This window comes from Ictalurus punctatus, chromosome 8 (assembly GCF_001660625.3).
Source record: "Ictalurus punctatus breed USDA103 chromosome 8, Coco_2.0, whole genome shotgun sequence".
Lineage (NCBI taxonomy): Eukaryota > Metazoa > Chordata > Actinopteri > Siluriformes > Ictaluridae > Ictalurus > Ictalurus punctatus.
In genome coordinates, this window is record NC_030423.2 from 10,908,903 (window position 1) to 10,924,747 (window position 15,845).

The 15,845-nt window shown below is 36.8% G+C and overlaps 1 protein-coding gene across 1 annotated transcript in view; it reads left to right on the forward strand.

Moving 5' to 3' along the window:
• Positions 1-2,665, forward strand: part of fgf20b (fibroblast growth factor 20b) — a 3,398-nt gene extending 733 nt beyond the window's left edge. The window contains exons 2-3 of the mRNA XM_017473509.3: positions 412-515; positions 733-2,665. Coding sequence (XP_017328998.1) covers positions 412-515; positions 733-978 — 350 coding nt within the window. The 3' untranslated portion in view covers positions 979-2,665. The remainder of the gene's footprint in view (positions 1-411; positions 516-732) is intronic.
• Positions 2,666-15,845: the final 13,180 nt, after the last annotated feature.

The window sequence follows — 15,845 nt, forward strand, 5'->3', positions numbered from 1 at the left end:
TTGGTTTGGTTTGGTTTGGTTTGGTTTTTAATGCAATACTTTAATTCAGACTGAAACTGATTTTCAAACAGATGTGTATAAATGTATAAGTATTCATATTACATAACGTTACAATCTATGCACGTTAATAACGTGCATTTATTCACTTTATGTATTGTTTATACAGCATAAACATTGCATACACTTTTATTATAATTTATTATTAGGCTAGGTACGCTGCAGAACTGCATGAGTATCCTATAACACCTGTGTATCACTGAAAATTTGACCAACTTTATAATTTAAATAGAGGCAGTCAGTAGTAATCATGCCTAGCTAGTATTTCAGAACAGCTTACTCACAATGTGTGACTACACTGTGGGCTTAGACTGCAGAGTACATACTTAGAACAATTGATTTATTCTTCTCCAGGTATTTTGGAATTCATAAGCCTTGCAGTTGGATTAATCAGCATCCGAGGAGTGGACAGTGGCCTCTACCTTGGAATGAATGACAAGGGGGAACTCTATGGCTCTGTAAGTATTCCTGAGACTGTTTTTGTAAATAGTTCTAAATGCCGTGTGTGTGTGAGAGAGAGAGAGAGAGAGAGAGAGAGAGAGAGAGAGAGTGTGTCTAGGTTATGAAGATGTAAAATAAAAACACAACTTAATTTTCTCCATGTCTTAAAGGTTCTGCTTATTTGTACTAAGACTTTACATAAGGTTCAATTTTCTGCCTTTCTTTTGCTTGTAGGAGAAACTGACAGCTGAGTGTGTCTTCCGGGAACAGTTTGAAGAGAACTGGTACAACACATATTCTTCCAACCTTTACAAACATGGCGAAAAGGGGGCACGCTACTATGTGGCACTCAACAAGGATGGAACACCACGAGATGGGACAAAATCAAGGCGACATCAGAAGTTCACACATTTTCTCCCCAGGCCAGTAGACCCTGATAAAGTACCTGAACTTTACAAAGAAGTTTTAGGACACAGCTGAGATTTGGTGTATGAAGAGGAATAGGCTTGTTATGCCCTGTTCTAATCATAAAGGGACAGGGGAAATGTATGGGTGTCTAGTAGCCTGGGTAAACCCACGAGTGCCACAAAGATGACATGGGTTCTTGCTTCAGGAAGCATAAACCAGAAATGATGGTGAAGTGCTCAATCCTGGACATTTTCCTAAGTGCTGAGAGCTACAGAAGGCGTCCCAGAGTCCATTGGTCTAACAGAAACTTTTTACCATTAGGCTTGCTGCTGAATAGTGAGAAGAGAAAATGTCCTGTCTGATGCTGGAAAGGACATTTATATGACAAGTTTTTCTACTTTCAGGCTTGGTTTATTATTGACTGGCTTTGGAGAAAACTGAAGGAACACTACTTATGTGATGTGCTGAAATGTCAAGACTGAAAGCTGTGGAGAACAGAACACATAAGCAGGATATTATTTATACAGTTCACACTACATATATTTATTTTATGTATTTATTTATTTGATAATATATATTTTTACATCTAAATGTAGACTTATCTAATCAGATCCACTGTAGAAGGTGCCTTAAGCTAGCATGAAATCAGATGTGTTCATACGATGGAAGTGCAAAATATTACTTTATATTGTCACTATAATATAATAAGTATACTTTTTCTTTGCAGACATATGTAAAATGGTTGTTATTTCTATACACATTTCAAGAAGGTCCAAAACCATTTCTGTGCCAGTTCAACTAATAACAGCAAACCAAAATTGTCTTCTTTTTTTTTTTTTTTTAGGATTATTTTATAGTATCTTGTTTTTCCCCCAGAATTTGATCTCTTTTAGAAACGTGTCATTGATATATATCACTTGAAGCTTTGAAAAGTGAAAGTTTCGAAAAGAGAAATATTCCCTTAAAACTTTGTTTGTTTTCCGTGGCCCTAGTTATGCTGTGAACAAAAGGCTTGTCCAGCACTCATCAACTTCAAAGCTCCTTTTAGAGACCTTCTCATGTAACAACCTTCCAATGACAAGATCAGGGTGAAATAAAAACTCAACCTTAGCTGCAGTCTAGTGGTTTGGCAGTCTTGCACAAAAGGGGTCAAATTGATAAGTATTAAGCCCTTTCTGCTGACTATTTCAGAACAAAAAAAGCTTAACATACCCACTTAAGCACATATCAGTAATATCTGGTGTTTTATTTGTTTGGTCAACTTTTCAATATATCCATGACATACGGTTTTGTGTTATTGTCTGAGAGTGAGATTAATTGTCTGTACCAGCATTTGCAATTAAACCAACTGTCACTTACACAATATGAGATTCAGATACCTGAGGCTCACCTTCTTTTTCTGAATGTGTTTGAATGGCTCAATGAGCAATTTCCACAACAATGAGCAAAAAAGCATATCAAGCTACAGTTTCCGTAATGCTTGGATGAATATTTGTGTCGAAGCATGAAAGCTGTGCTGTGTGATCTCAGCATCTCTGTGATGGTGAGCCAGAGGCTGTCATGACAGGGGAGTCGACATGGTGCCAACCTTTATGTGATACTGTGGGATTTTCCCCTCTAAAAAAACTTATAACAAGGAGCAGTGTATGGAGGCGAGAAAGAGACAGCGAGTAGAAACAAAGAGGGGTTCACACTATAGGGCCCTAAATGGGCAGACCTTTCTGTCATTATAGTTCTTCATCTATTTAGAACGACTTTACTGTAGCTACTGTCAGATTTGATAACTATTTACGACAGCATCTTGAATTATGATCTACACATCCATTTCCCTTTTCCACTATGTATGTTAATATTTCTATCAAAGTAAGGAAAAGAAAACTGTCATCTTGCATTTTTAATACATATATACAGACGTATATAATGTAGCATTTTGGTTTGTGTGTGTGGGTGTGTGTAATAGATAATGTCACATTAAAAATTCAAATTCTGAGATATTTGATTCCATTAAGCTTGTCAGATGGGTAACTTTGCTCTAAATGTCCAGTAAAAGGTTCAGCTGGGCAAGAGCTCATCTAAAGTAGGGAGTAAATTTAACATGTTTGATACCTGATGCTATGAAATACTTTTTGGCATTTGTTAAACCGGTGTTTTGGAGTCTGTCTGGAGTGAAAATGATGCCTTTGTCCTTGTAGCAGGTGGTCCAAGGCACTTTATAGCCAACACTTAAATCCTTCATCCATGCCCTCTCTTAGGCCTATCTCATGCACTTAATGGATGCGCCCTTATTTTCATCACTTCAAATGCGGCCCAAAAGAGGTCTGAAGGAAATCCAATCAGAGGGCGTGTGTGTGTGTGTGTGTGTGTGTGTGTGTGTGTGTGTGTTTATTAGTTACATATGTGTTGTGTGAGATGAGTGAGAGACTGAGAGATTGCTGACTTCCACACCTGCCTGTGGGCTGATGTTGCATTTTTTATGTATTCTCTCTCTCTCGCTCTCTTTCTCTGGCTCCCTCTCTCTCTCTCTCTCTCTCTCTCTCTCTCTCTGTCTCTCCTTCTCCCTGTTTTCTCTGTCTCAGCAGTTCGGTGACAGTGCAGGTGTTCCCTTAGCAGTTGTCAATGTCTCCTGTGTTTGTCAGCTGTGAATATGAGGAGGGTGTGCACACAGATACATGGAAATAACATAGCCTACATGGCTTTGTTGTCCGTACGGATTATGATAAAGTATAATTCGTATTTTTGCAGACTGACCAGGGAAGAGCCCTGGGGATGGGACTAAGGCTCACCTGCTGATTTAAGCAGTAGATTCTTCTAAGGATAGGTATATGTTTGCATAAGGGTGGTGTCTGACAATACACACAGCAAGTATTTATTTAGAGCCCTTTAAGAGTAAATTACCTCCTTAAAACCAAAGTACAATGCAATCCTGTTTACATGGCTTAGCACCGAACAGTGTTGGTCTACTGAACTGGGTAGGAAATTCATAGCATATATTCAAGACAATGAAGGGATTACTTAAGAGTGATTCTTCACCATACATAGTACATCAAAAGTCATATATGTTTTTGGCATGTCATTCTTGAGGTCTTTGGCTCTGTATATTTATGTATTTAAGCTCAGTATATTTATTTGTCTTGACTTTAAACATGTCAACTGCAGTGGGAATGTTTCATCTGTTATTTTCATTGCTATGGAGACCTTAGCAAGATGTATAACAGCCAGCCAATGGTTGCGTGTTTTGGAAAATCTCTGGGGCTTTCCTATAGTTAGAAACCATTGATAAACACTTACAGTATGGTGTCAGAAATGTCTGGAGATAAGGGAGTTTTTATCTCATCACTACATTTAGTGAATCTTTACTTGGACAAAATTGTGAAAGTGTCATTTCGGAATCCGATATTGGACCTTTTTAATCACATGTAAAAACTACATACATGCATATATACTGTACACGCATACACACACACACACACACACACACACACACACACACACACACACTAACGTGCGTGCATGCACACACACATACATACATACAATGCCCTCCACTAATATTGCAGAATGCTGTGGAAAAATTGTCTTTATTGTTGAAGCTTTTGATCTTTTGTTTAAAAAATTCACAAAAATACTCTGCTCTCATGGTTATTAAACAATTCCAAACAAAACACAGGTTTATACAAAATATCTTTGCTAAATATAGGGGTGCAACATTTATTGGCACCCCTATGAATTCAGATAAGAAAAATATATTTGAAGTATATTCCCATTGACATTTAAAAAAAATATTTAGTACACCTCGGCGACTAGGAACAGGAAATTGTTCAACCATGACTTCCTGTTTCACATGGGTATAAATTTGAGGTAACACATAGGCCAAATTCCCTTAGTCATAACAATGAGTTAGACCAAGGAATATAGCTGTGATGTGTGGCAAAAGGTTGTTGAGCTTCACAAAATGGGAAGTGGCTATAAGAATATAGCAAAAGCATTGAAATGCCCATTTCCAAGATCAGGGCAATAATTAAGAAGTTCCAGTCAACTGGAAATGTTATGAATCAACCTGGAAGAGGACATGTGTCTATATTGTCTCAACACACTGTGAAGAGGATGGTTTAAGTGGCCAAAAAATCTCCAAGGATCACAGCTGGAGAATTGAAGAATTTAGTTGCGTCTTGGGGACAGAAAGTCTCCAAACCTACAATCTGAAGTCACCTACATCACCACAAGTTGTTTGGAAGGATTTCAAGGAAAAAGCCTCTACTCTCATCCAAAAACAAACTCAAGCATCTTCAGTTTGCCAGACACTACTGGAACTTCAAATGGGAATGGGTTATATGGTCAGATGAAACCAAAATAGAGCTTTTTGGCAATCAACACCAGAGGTGGTTTTGGAGCACTCAGAGATGTAGTCATATGGAAAAGTACCTCATGCCCACGGTTAAATATGGTGGCTCTTTAATGTTTAGGTCTGTTTTTCTGCCAGAGGACATGGACATTTTGTTAGGATACATGGCATCATGGACTCTATCAAATATCAACAGATATTAAATGGAAACCTGACTGTCTCTGCCAAAAAGTTTAAAATGGGCCATGGTTGGATCTTCCAGCAGGGCAGTGATTCAAAACATACATCAAAATCAACACAAAAATGGTTTACTGACCACAAAATCAAGGTCCTGCCATGGTCATCTCAGTCCCCTAAGAAAGCCTATATGGTGAACTGAAGAGGAGAGTCCACCAGCATGGACCTTGAAATTTGAAGCATCTGGAGAGATTCTGTATGGAGGAATGATCTCAGATCCCTTGCCATGTATTCTCTAAGCATATCAGGCATTATAGAAGACAGAGCTGTTATCTTGGCAAAGGGAGGTAGCACAAAATATAGACAAACAGGGTGCCAATAATTGTTACACACCTATATTTAACAAAGGTATTTTTATTAATTTTTTTAACAAAAGATCAAAAGGTTAAACAATAATGACAATTTTTCACAGCCTTCTTTGCTCATATTTACCAAGGGTGCCAATATTAATGGAGGGCATCGTATATACATACACACATGCACACACACACACACACACACACACACACACACACACACACACACACATACATACATACATACATACATAGGAAACAAACAGAAGAAAACAACAAAACAGTGAAAGCCCTCCACTGACTTTTCCATAGTTGCCTGAAATTGCCCTGTTTTGAGTTTCTCCCTGTAGATTCACAAAACCTCAGGCAATGTGCTTCTTTTCTTGAAATGGATCATTCTTCACCACTTCACCCAGACCACCCCACATCTGCTGAGCAAACCACCCAGTATCTCCCATCAGAGTCCAGCTCAGAGCCTTTGGCCCATGCGTCCAAGGTGTAAAGCTACAAATTAGGTCTTGACATTTGGGCACAAATAATTGTGCCTGAAAGCATGAGGCATCAATTAGACTCTCAGCACTGTGACAGGTTACCCCTACAGGACACAGTGATTACACCTAAAAATACATAAATGTGCCAAACATTGTTATTTTTGTAAGCGAGTTTATTATTTTTCCAGACCTTTTGCATAAGAACGTTTTGTGATGATCATTTCAGGACTCTTTTGGTTAGTGTTATAACCACTGTTGTGCCTTTCTTTGTTGTTTATTCATGGGTTTTGTATGATGTAGTATCATTTTTCACATGTGGGAATTTTAGGTGAGATTGCCTGCAGGTCTTTGGGCTCAAAGTTCTCTTTGATTTTCTTGCATTAGAGTGACTTTTCCCACAGGGTTCTCCTATTGAAAGGGTCAGGAAAAAGGTCAATTGGTTAATTTCCATAGTTTTCACCTAAAACATTCTTCAGGCGCTTGGGAGTAATTCAATCAGCAGCCAAAACATGGAATAACATCCCTGAATGACAAAAGAAATCATTAGAAATTGATTGCATAGCACAGCAGGAAAAAAAGAACTGTGGTAAGCCTCTTCAAATGAGTCCATCTATGTCCAAAAAGTTAGGCTAAGGCATTAACTACTACATTTCTCAACACAGCATATTTCTGGTACATAAGTACTATTTATGGCCTTTATGTTGACATATATAAGTCACAGTTGACTAGAAAAAGCTATTTTTCTAACATGGAGAATTTGATCAAATGCCAGATATGTGCACAACTGATTTAAAGTTTAGTCCTGTTTGTTGGCATGGAGTCTGCTGAACTGTTTGCCGAACCTGAGAAAGGTATGCACACGATACACTCACTGCATCCAAGTGAAAGTGGAAATGTGCATTGTTGCCCATAAGTGAGGCGGAAAATTGCTAACCCATTTGTCATTGTGCATGTAGAGGTCAATCAATGGATTCTTTCATGACAAGCTTACAAAATTGAATGTTTTTCATGGCCTCACCCCTTTCACACCTGGACTGTCAGGTAAAATAACAAAACAAGAGTTGAGCAAAAGAAAAGGGGGTTTAGTAGAGTTTGGTTTTACACACAGGGAAAACTGATAGGTTAAAAGAATGTCCTGGGTAACATAGCACTTTAACTGACTACCTCAGTTCAATTCAGAAAACACATTGTGCCCACTGGAAGAAAAAATAAATCAGGGTTTACTTTTTCATGCAACCGCTAATTTCCAACTCTTAAACTGTGTGGGAGACACATACAGTTTTTGCTAAGCTGGGGCAGCATGGTTTGTGGTGTGCTTAGAGTAACAATTGTAGACAGCCAGTCATAAATTGTGATGCGTGTTAAACTGATATGTTCTTTTATTTTATCTGAACAAATGCGATATTACGCTAAAATGTTGTTTTATATATATATATATATATATATATATATATATATATATATATATATATATATATATATATATATATATATATATATATATATATATTCACTGTATATACATATTCACTGTATTTGCTGAAATTGGTCATCTGAATATTTTGGTCATGTTATTGATCAAATTGGGATTCGATTTCTTTATAGATTCCAATTTCATTCAGAAAAAATACAAAGATTTCTATTGGCATGGCTGATTGCTTGTTGTCTAAATGCAAATATCTTCGATTGTTTGAAAATAACCTTGTGAACCTATTGATGTCTTATTGATAAGGAAAAATAAGGAAAAATCACTTCTCATGCAGGTGTTTGAGTTCCTGCTGTCACAGTACTTCCACCTCATGGTCCCACTGTTTCACTGTTCATGAACAGAAAATTATTGTTTTTTTAATTAATAAATAAATTGAATGTATTTATATTACCGATTGCCCTTTACAGTGAACTTTACAGAAAACCTCTATTCTAACATGCAGTATAGACCTTCAGCATAAGACATATATGCACAATTATTGTTATGGTTTTTACATTAAACATAAATTCTATACATTTTTACTGATGTTCACAACATTGGTATAAACCATAAACATCTAATATCTACAGTATGTTTATTTTTAAAATACAGTGTGCACATATTGCGCTTCTATGTGACAGTTTTTAATTGTGAATTACACAGGATCACAGTGTGAATATCAAACAGAGAGGCCACCTGTCGGTGTATACAGCTGTAATTAAAATGCTCTCATGATGTCCCTCTGTAAAAACAGAACTGAACATGGCAAGTCCCAGCAAGTACTCAGACGTGTTTGCATGTAGCAAGGAGAGCTAATAAGGTTAATGAAATTAACAAATTACACATAAATTACAAAATATGTTCTAGATAACAGAGTAACCTGATGTCTAACAAGCCATAAAAGACAGTGTAATTATTAGTTATTAACATATTAGTGAGATTAACCTAAAAGTTGTTTGGGAAAAGGCATCAGGTCAGTAGTTTAGATGCACATACACTATATGGCCAAAGGTTTGTGGACACCTGACTATCACACCTATATGTAGTTCTTCTCCAAACTGTTGCCACAACATTGGAAGCACACAGCTGTACAGGATGTCTTTGTAGGCTGTAGTGTTACAGGTTACCTTCACTGAACTAAGATGCCCAAGCATGTTCCAGTATGACACTGCCCCTGTGCACAAAGAGAGGTCCATGAAGACATGGTTTGCCATGGTTGGAGTGGAAGAACTCAAGTGGCCTGTACTGAGCCCTGACCTCAACCCCACTGAACACCTTTGGGATGAACTGGAATGCTGAATTTACACCAGGCCTCCTCGCCTGACATCAGTGCCTGACCTCACTATTTGCTCTTGTATCAGAATGAGCAAATCCCTACAGCCATGCTCCAAAATCTAGTGGAAATCCTTCCCAGAAGAATAGATTTATGCGTGTGTAATTGTCAGGTGTCCACAAACATTTGAATATATAGTGTATTTTTTAAGCACTGCACATTCTCTTCCTGTCAGTTTTTAATTTCAACAAGGCCTCCTTTGGTGAACTTTATATTCTACACCACAAGTACTTGGCATCTGGTCAAAATGAAAATAAAGACATTGCAATTGTATGTCAGCTGCCAAACCTCCCATGAGGTCTTAGCCAAAAAAAAAAAAAAAAAATTATGAATGAAAGTGAGAAGACAACATTATTCCTCTCCAAACTGGTTTTTAAATGTCAGTTATCATGTCATCATCTTTTTTTTCTATGCCGGTGAGACACTGGCAAGACAATGTGCTAGACTGGATTGGCCATGAAATTTTATTGCACATCTTATTTGTGGCAGATTTGTCCACCTGGAGTGAAAACCAGACTTGAAGAGACCAACTTCAAACAGACACTTCGGCACAACACTAAACCACCTTCATAGTAATTTGGAAAGCTTCTGAAGAAAGGAAATCCCCTGGCAGAGAGTTGATCAAGTGAGGTAGGAAAAAAAAGTTTGAGGATATTAGAAAAAAGAGCACCTAACAGAGATCTTAGTTATTAAATTAAGATCAACAGTACTTTATTACACTTTCAAGTAAAAGTATCCTTATGGACACTGAACCCAGAGTAGCATAATATTCAATTGATGTTATTTAAACAAATGAAGTAACTGTACGTTTTTTGGTACAAACCGAAGACATCAGGAAATCTCTCTATAAAGAGTCAAGTAAGTTTCTATAAAACACCTTCAAATTAAACTTGATATGTTTTCCCTTCTACTTCTACAAACGTGGCCTCAGGCCAATATACTACTATGAAAGTTTATGTCTGACAAATTCAAATGGCTCATTTGTACCAACAGTTTATCAAAGGAGCACTTTTCATAAGTACTAGGTATGTTCTGCATGCATGTTCAAAACAGGTACTCCTGCCACAGTGACAACTAAAGCGCTAGTATTATATACATCTAAACACAGAGTAGTTTGTAAGTAATTAGACAGGAGTTTGGCCCTGTACTCAAGCAAATTGAGGTTAAATTATACCTTTAATTCAAGAGCATGTAAATCTGTCTCTATACTGGATGAGCCATTTAGGAATCCTAGCCATTTTAATATACTGTATACTTCATTTCTTCAACAACATAAGTAGTTTAAATTGTTACTTGAATGTTTCTTAGTGAGCTGTGTTTTAGACTTAATGTTACATGGGACAACTGCATCTGGAATCTGTGGTTGTTTTCAAAAGAAGTGTAAATGACAGTAAAGCAGGCTATATTGAGGTATAACTATCAGAATGAATTAAAAAGCAACCACACAGATGGGCTTAGTAACATCTAACAATCTGATAGTATGCAGATGACCACAGTAGAGAATGAACAAACAATACTTAAGATACAAGCCAATGATAAGAAAGAACAGTAAGGCCATATAGAGTTTTGCCAAAACATGAGTAAAAAGCCTGTATATTAGTCCAGGCAACTATTAATTACTACCAAATTGGTGTCATTGGGAAAGTGTAGAGAATGAAGAAAATATTCATGGACTGATGCAATTAAACTGGTTCAGTTGTCTTTTTGATAATGTTATTGATGACAGCAGTAGCAGGATGGATAAAAAAAAATCAGTAACAGGTGCTTTACTTTGCAGAAGGACAAAACAGCAATTGCATTATATGCCCAAAAGTATGTGAACACCTGACCATCAAACCCATAAATTGGCCTTCCTCAAACTGTTTCCACAAAGTTGAAAGCACACAATTGCCTAGAATGTCTTTGTCCTCACTGGAATTAACAAGCCTAGCCCAAATATGTTGTAGTATTACAATGCCCCTGTTCACAAAGCAAGCTCCATAAAGACATGGTTTGCCAATTTGGTGTGGAAGAACTCAAAGTGTCCTGCACAGAGCCCTGACCTCAACCCCATTGAACAATTTTGGGATGAAATGGAACGCTGAATGTACACCAGACTTTCTTGCCTGACATTAATGGCTGGCCTCACAAATTCTTTTGTGGCTGAATGGGCCATACAGTGTATGTCATTACTCATGGCCCAAAAGTAGAATGGTCTTGACTCACTTAGTCCATCTTCAATCCCCACAGTTAAAGACAAAAAGCCTCCAAAACAAGGTTGGAATGAAAGTGAGTACATTACAGGCCTCACAAAGCATCACCAGGAAGATGCCCATTGCCTAGTAAAGTATGTGGGAAAGATTTTGGGCAGTCACAAGGGTTGCAAATAGTAAGAATACTGTTTTATTTAATATGTTACAGCTTTGGGTCTCAGAAATAAATGTTTATGCATAAGATTATATGTTGTATGCTTGATTGATATTGACATTGATAAATAGAAATAAACTCTAATAAAATTTCAATTTTGAGCAGTTGAGCAATTGAGCTTTATACTCATAGTAACTGTTTCATTCCAAATCTAATTTGTTGGAGTACAGAGCAATTTTAAAGAAATTTTCTAAGAATATAAAAGTGCATCATCATTGAATAATAGAAATGCACAGATTAACACTTTAGGTGTTTCATAAAATGCAACCTTTTCACTCCAAAATAAAAACAAATCTAACAAATTCATGTTTGCATGCAGGAAGGAGACTTTTTCATCTTATCAAACAGCTCATGTACAGAAGTTAATCAGTGGAGTACAAAGGGGCCTTTATTTAGGTGAAACCTCCATGCTCTCCGATATCAAAGGCAGCACAAGCTACCACAACAAGATGCTACACCAGGTGATAAGATATATGCCATGTGACATATGAAGGAATGTCTGCAGTGAGTGATGGTGAATTAGAAATTTGAGCTTAGGATCAGTTATTAAAGTCTTCAGGGTTTTTTTTTTTAATTATTATTATTATTTTATTTATTTTATTTATTTATTTACTGTTTATGATTTACAAAATAATAATTTGTTTGACTATGAATTGAAACAACAAATGTAAATCAGATTAAATATATCCAAATATGATATTTCTTCTTGGGTAATATATGCTTTTAAATGAAGGGTATTTATCATCAACCAGTTAGAATTTATAGTTCTTAATATCATTTTGTGAAGTGATATCACTGTAGCCATGTTTCTCTGTGGAAACATCTCTCAATCCATGGGTGAAAATGCACAGGAAAGTATAAATGGAGTGTCTACTGATATATAACATTGCCGTCTCTAATATAGATGGCTATTATAATATCATCGCTTAATGACTGCCTGCACCAGTATTTTTACAAGTGCAGACTGCACCCTCAACTAAATCACATGAAGAACAGAACTTTAAACAGTGAGGGGAACTCTGAGAACTTGGACTTGAGTTCTGGACAGCTTCTGCTTTGTGCTACATAGCCATTCCCCACACTAAAAGCTCTTGGGTATGAATTTTTGAATAGAAGTGATGAGACTACTGGATGCTGGGTGCAGAAACTTGTTACTAGTGGAGAAAGAGAAAGGGATTTCATAGGAAGTTAACTAGGAACAAGGTGGAGCTTTGGGAGTGGTCTTTCTCCTAAAATTCAGTTATTTCATAGCTCCATTTGTGAGAGAGCAGTGTATATTGACAAAATTATGAAAATTATGGCTGAGTAATATGTACATACATCCACGGTGCCTTACATCTCTTGTGCATTCCTGCAGTTACATTTCTGCCATAATATTCCATTCAAATTAATGAGTAAACAGGGTTTGTGATATGTCATTCAAGATATTAATAGATTAAAATATATTTAAAGTCTCAGATTCATTGAGATTACACAGCCTTCAAATTCCCTACTTTATTTGCCCCAAATGCATTGATTGCATGGTGAAGGGGCCATTATTTTGTACAGAAGGAAATGCTGGATCAGGGTTGCTTCAGTGAGTGAGGCTGCAATATAATCACTCCCCATGCAGGTGCTTGTTTTATTGCAGTCAGTCTAATCTAAGAGGCATCACAATACTGCTGTCAAGTAGCCGGCCATCTTCCCACCACCTTGTCACAAACCTGCAATAATAAAATCTCATAACCCTGATGGACAGATGGGTCTTCAATTGGAATAAGAAGAAAGGAAGAGATTGGATATCCCAAAATGGATTCAAAATGAGATTAACTTCAAATATTACAACAAAGTATTCAAGCACCAAAGGGGAGATTGGCATCTTGGCAGCTTGAGGTGGTCTAAGCTGACAGCTTCCTAGATATAAATAAAATTAAAGACAGACTTTATGTAAACAATAGTCTTGTGATCACACATTGAAATGTTCCACTCCATAACTTAGAAAAAAAAATGAATTGGCTTTTTGAGTTGGATTTAATGAGATATGGCATTACAACTGGATGTACAGACTGGTTGTAAAACAGATGACTGTGAACAGAGGCACAAACTGTGATGTAAGTCTGTATCTTTCTGTCAGATTTACTGTATATTTATTATAGTTACTGGACAAAAGAATGGCAACTGTGTATTGCCACCTTTTTTGAACTCCTCAAATTACAGCAATCTAGCAACTGACAAAGACCAAGCACAAGATAAAAAAATATATATACTCACCTTTGTAAAGCTCATGGCATATGTGTAAGAACAAGCAGATCAAAGTTGAGCTCAGAACATATTAAGGACCTTTTTTGAGGTTCTGAAGAGCTGAAGCCATGTTTATCCATGCACCCCCCCCCCCCCCCCCCCCAACTATCAAACAAAAGCATTTCTCCCCTTTAAAATGTGGAGGGGAGGGGGTGAGACCAACAATAAGCTTCACCTATGGTGACCGAACATAACAGTCAACAGAATTCATAGCCCTCAGGCAAAAGTGTGCAAGGTGTATTTAGTCACTGTTAAGGCATCACATATTTGTGTTAACATTCTGGCAGAAAATGACACTGAAAGAACATCTAAACTGAAAAAGAACACCTTTCACATGTAGCTTCACATCTAGCTTTGTTCAAATCTATAGTATCTGAGCTTGAGCTCTGTGGATAACATGATGTTCTAGGAAAGTCAACAAGGGATAAAACATGTAGCAAGCAGTTGCTAAGGAATCCTGCTCTTTCAACAGGAAACAGTTATACCATGTTCACAAGCACATATACTATTCCATTCTTCAGCATACTTTGTGCACCTGAGAGCTTAACAATGTCTAAGTTACAACCAGAACAAAAGATTCCTTTATGGCAGCAGCACTCAGGAAGATGACAGCTATAATATTGGCTTCAGTGCATATAGGTAACATACCAAGTAAGAGGAAATAACCCTTTAAAGCTTGACGTTGATGTCCGCTGTCATTTGGAACTGATAACACAGGGTTAGTGTGTTTTTGCAAGAGCAGGAGAGTATACAGGGTAACATTATAAGCTATTGGAACTGTGTTATGCAGTGTAGATAGAAGATTAAGTATGGTAGCAATCTTAATCTCACAAAATTCCCACAGAGTATTTCAGAGACATTAGACTGGGACTTTATAAATTTAGTATTTAAGCATCTGTTGTATCTTGCATTATGGTGGACACTGTGGTGCAAAACTGCTAATGTTCCTAAATGGGCCTTATATTTTTGCCAGATAAAGCTACTGACTGGAATGCTTGGTTAGGCATAAACACTTGGTTGGGCAGTACCTTAAAACGTCTTCTTTTTTCAAAACCTTACCCAGGAAGTTTTTATGCAAGTAGGCGAGGTTGTTGTTGTTGTTGTTGCTTTATGCATTATAATTCCTTAAACTGATTATTATTAGTGGTCTAAGCTGACATTTACCTAGAAAAATAATAGAATTGTGCTTTTTATACTCTTCTAACTAGATTTTGTAAGATTCCACTCAGTGAAATTACAACATGATGTACAGACTGACTATGGAAAAAAGATTCACAATCTGCAAATCAATACAGACATATGTTCTCAGGTAACACTGTCAGGTGTTCTGTAGGCTTGTTTATCTTTGTTGTTTATTTATGTCATTCAGTTTATGCCACATATTAGAAGCTTAAATTGCTGGTTGCTTATGAATATGACAAGCTACTATAGTACCCTTATCTTTTTGCCATCTCCTAGAGAAAACTTGAAATATTGATTTAAATATATGATTTTATATACATGTTAAATCTTATATAATAATAATAATAATAATAATAATAATAATAATAATAATAATAGATTATATATAAACTCATCAGTTTCACTTTTTTCACATGTCTTTCTCCTGTCAATGGCAAAAACTTGCCAGTCCACCAAATACGTCTATTTTTCTGCCAGCTCTTCAGTTCTTGAAGTTCCTCTGTCAGGATTATGGTGGTGGTGTTGGAGAAAAGAATATGAAAAAAAAACATCAAGGATGAGGTTCTTTCATGATACTTATCATTATGTTCTATCACCATATCTAGCTGACACAAAGTGCCACAAGATCTTGGTTTGTCTCTTAGCTTATCTTAGCTACCAAGGAGAGCTTGATCTTGAGTATCTTAACATGAAGAACTAGGGACATATCATTATGCCTGTATTCCTCTATGAAGATCTTTACTTGGTGGTCCACTCATTACGTCTGAATACTCCATGATGATCTTTGCCTTTATCCATAGATAAGATCTTTCTGTTTTCACCTTGGTTAAAAAAAAGAAAGAACAAAGGGTTTGCCATAGATCATAAGAACCACACACACACTGTCACGCTACCTTTGAAAGGA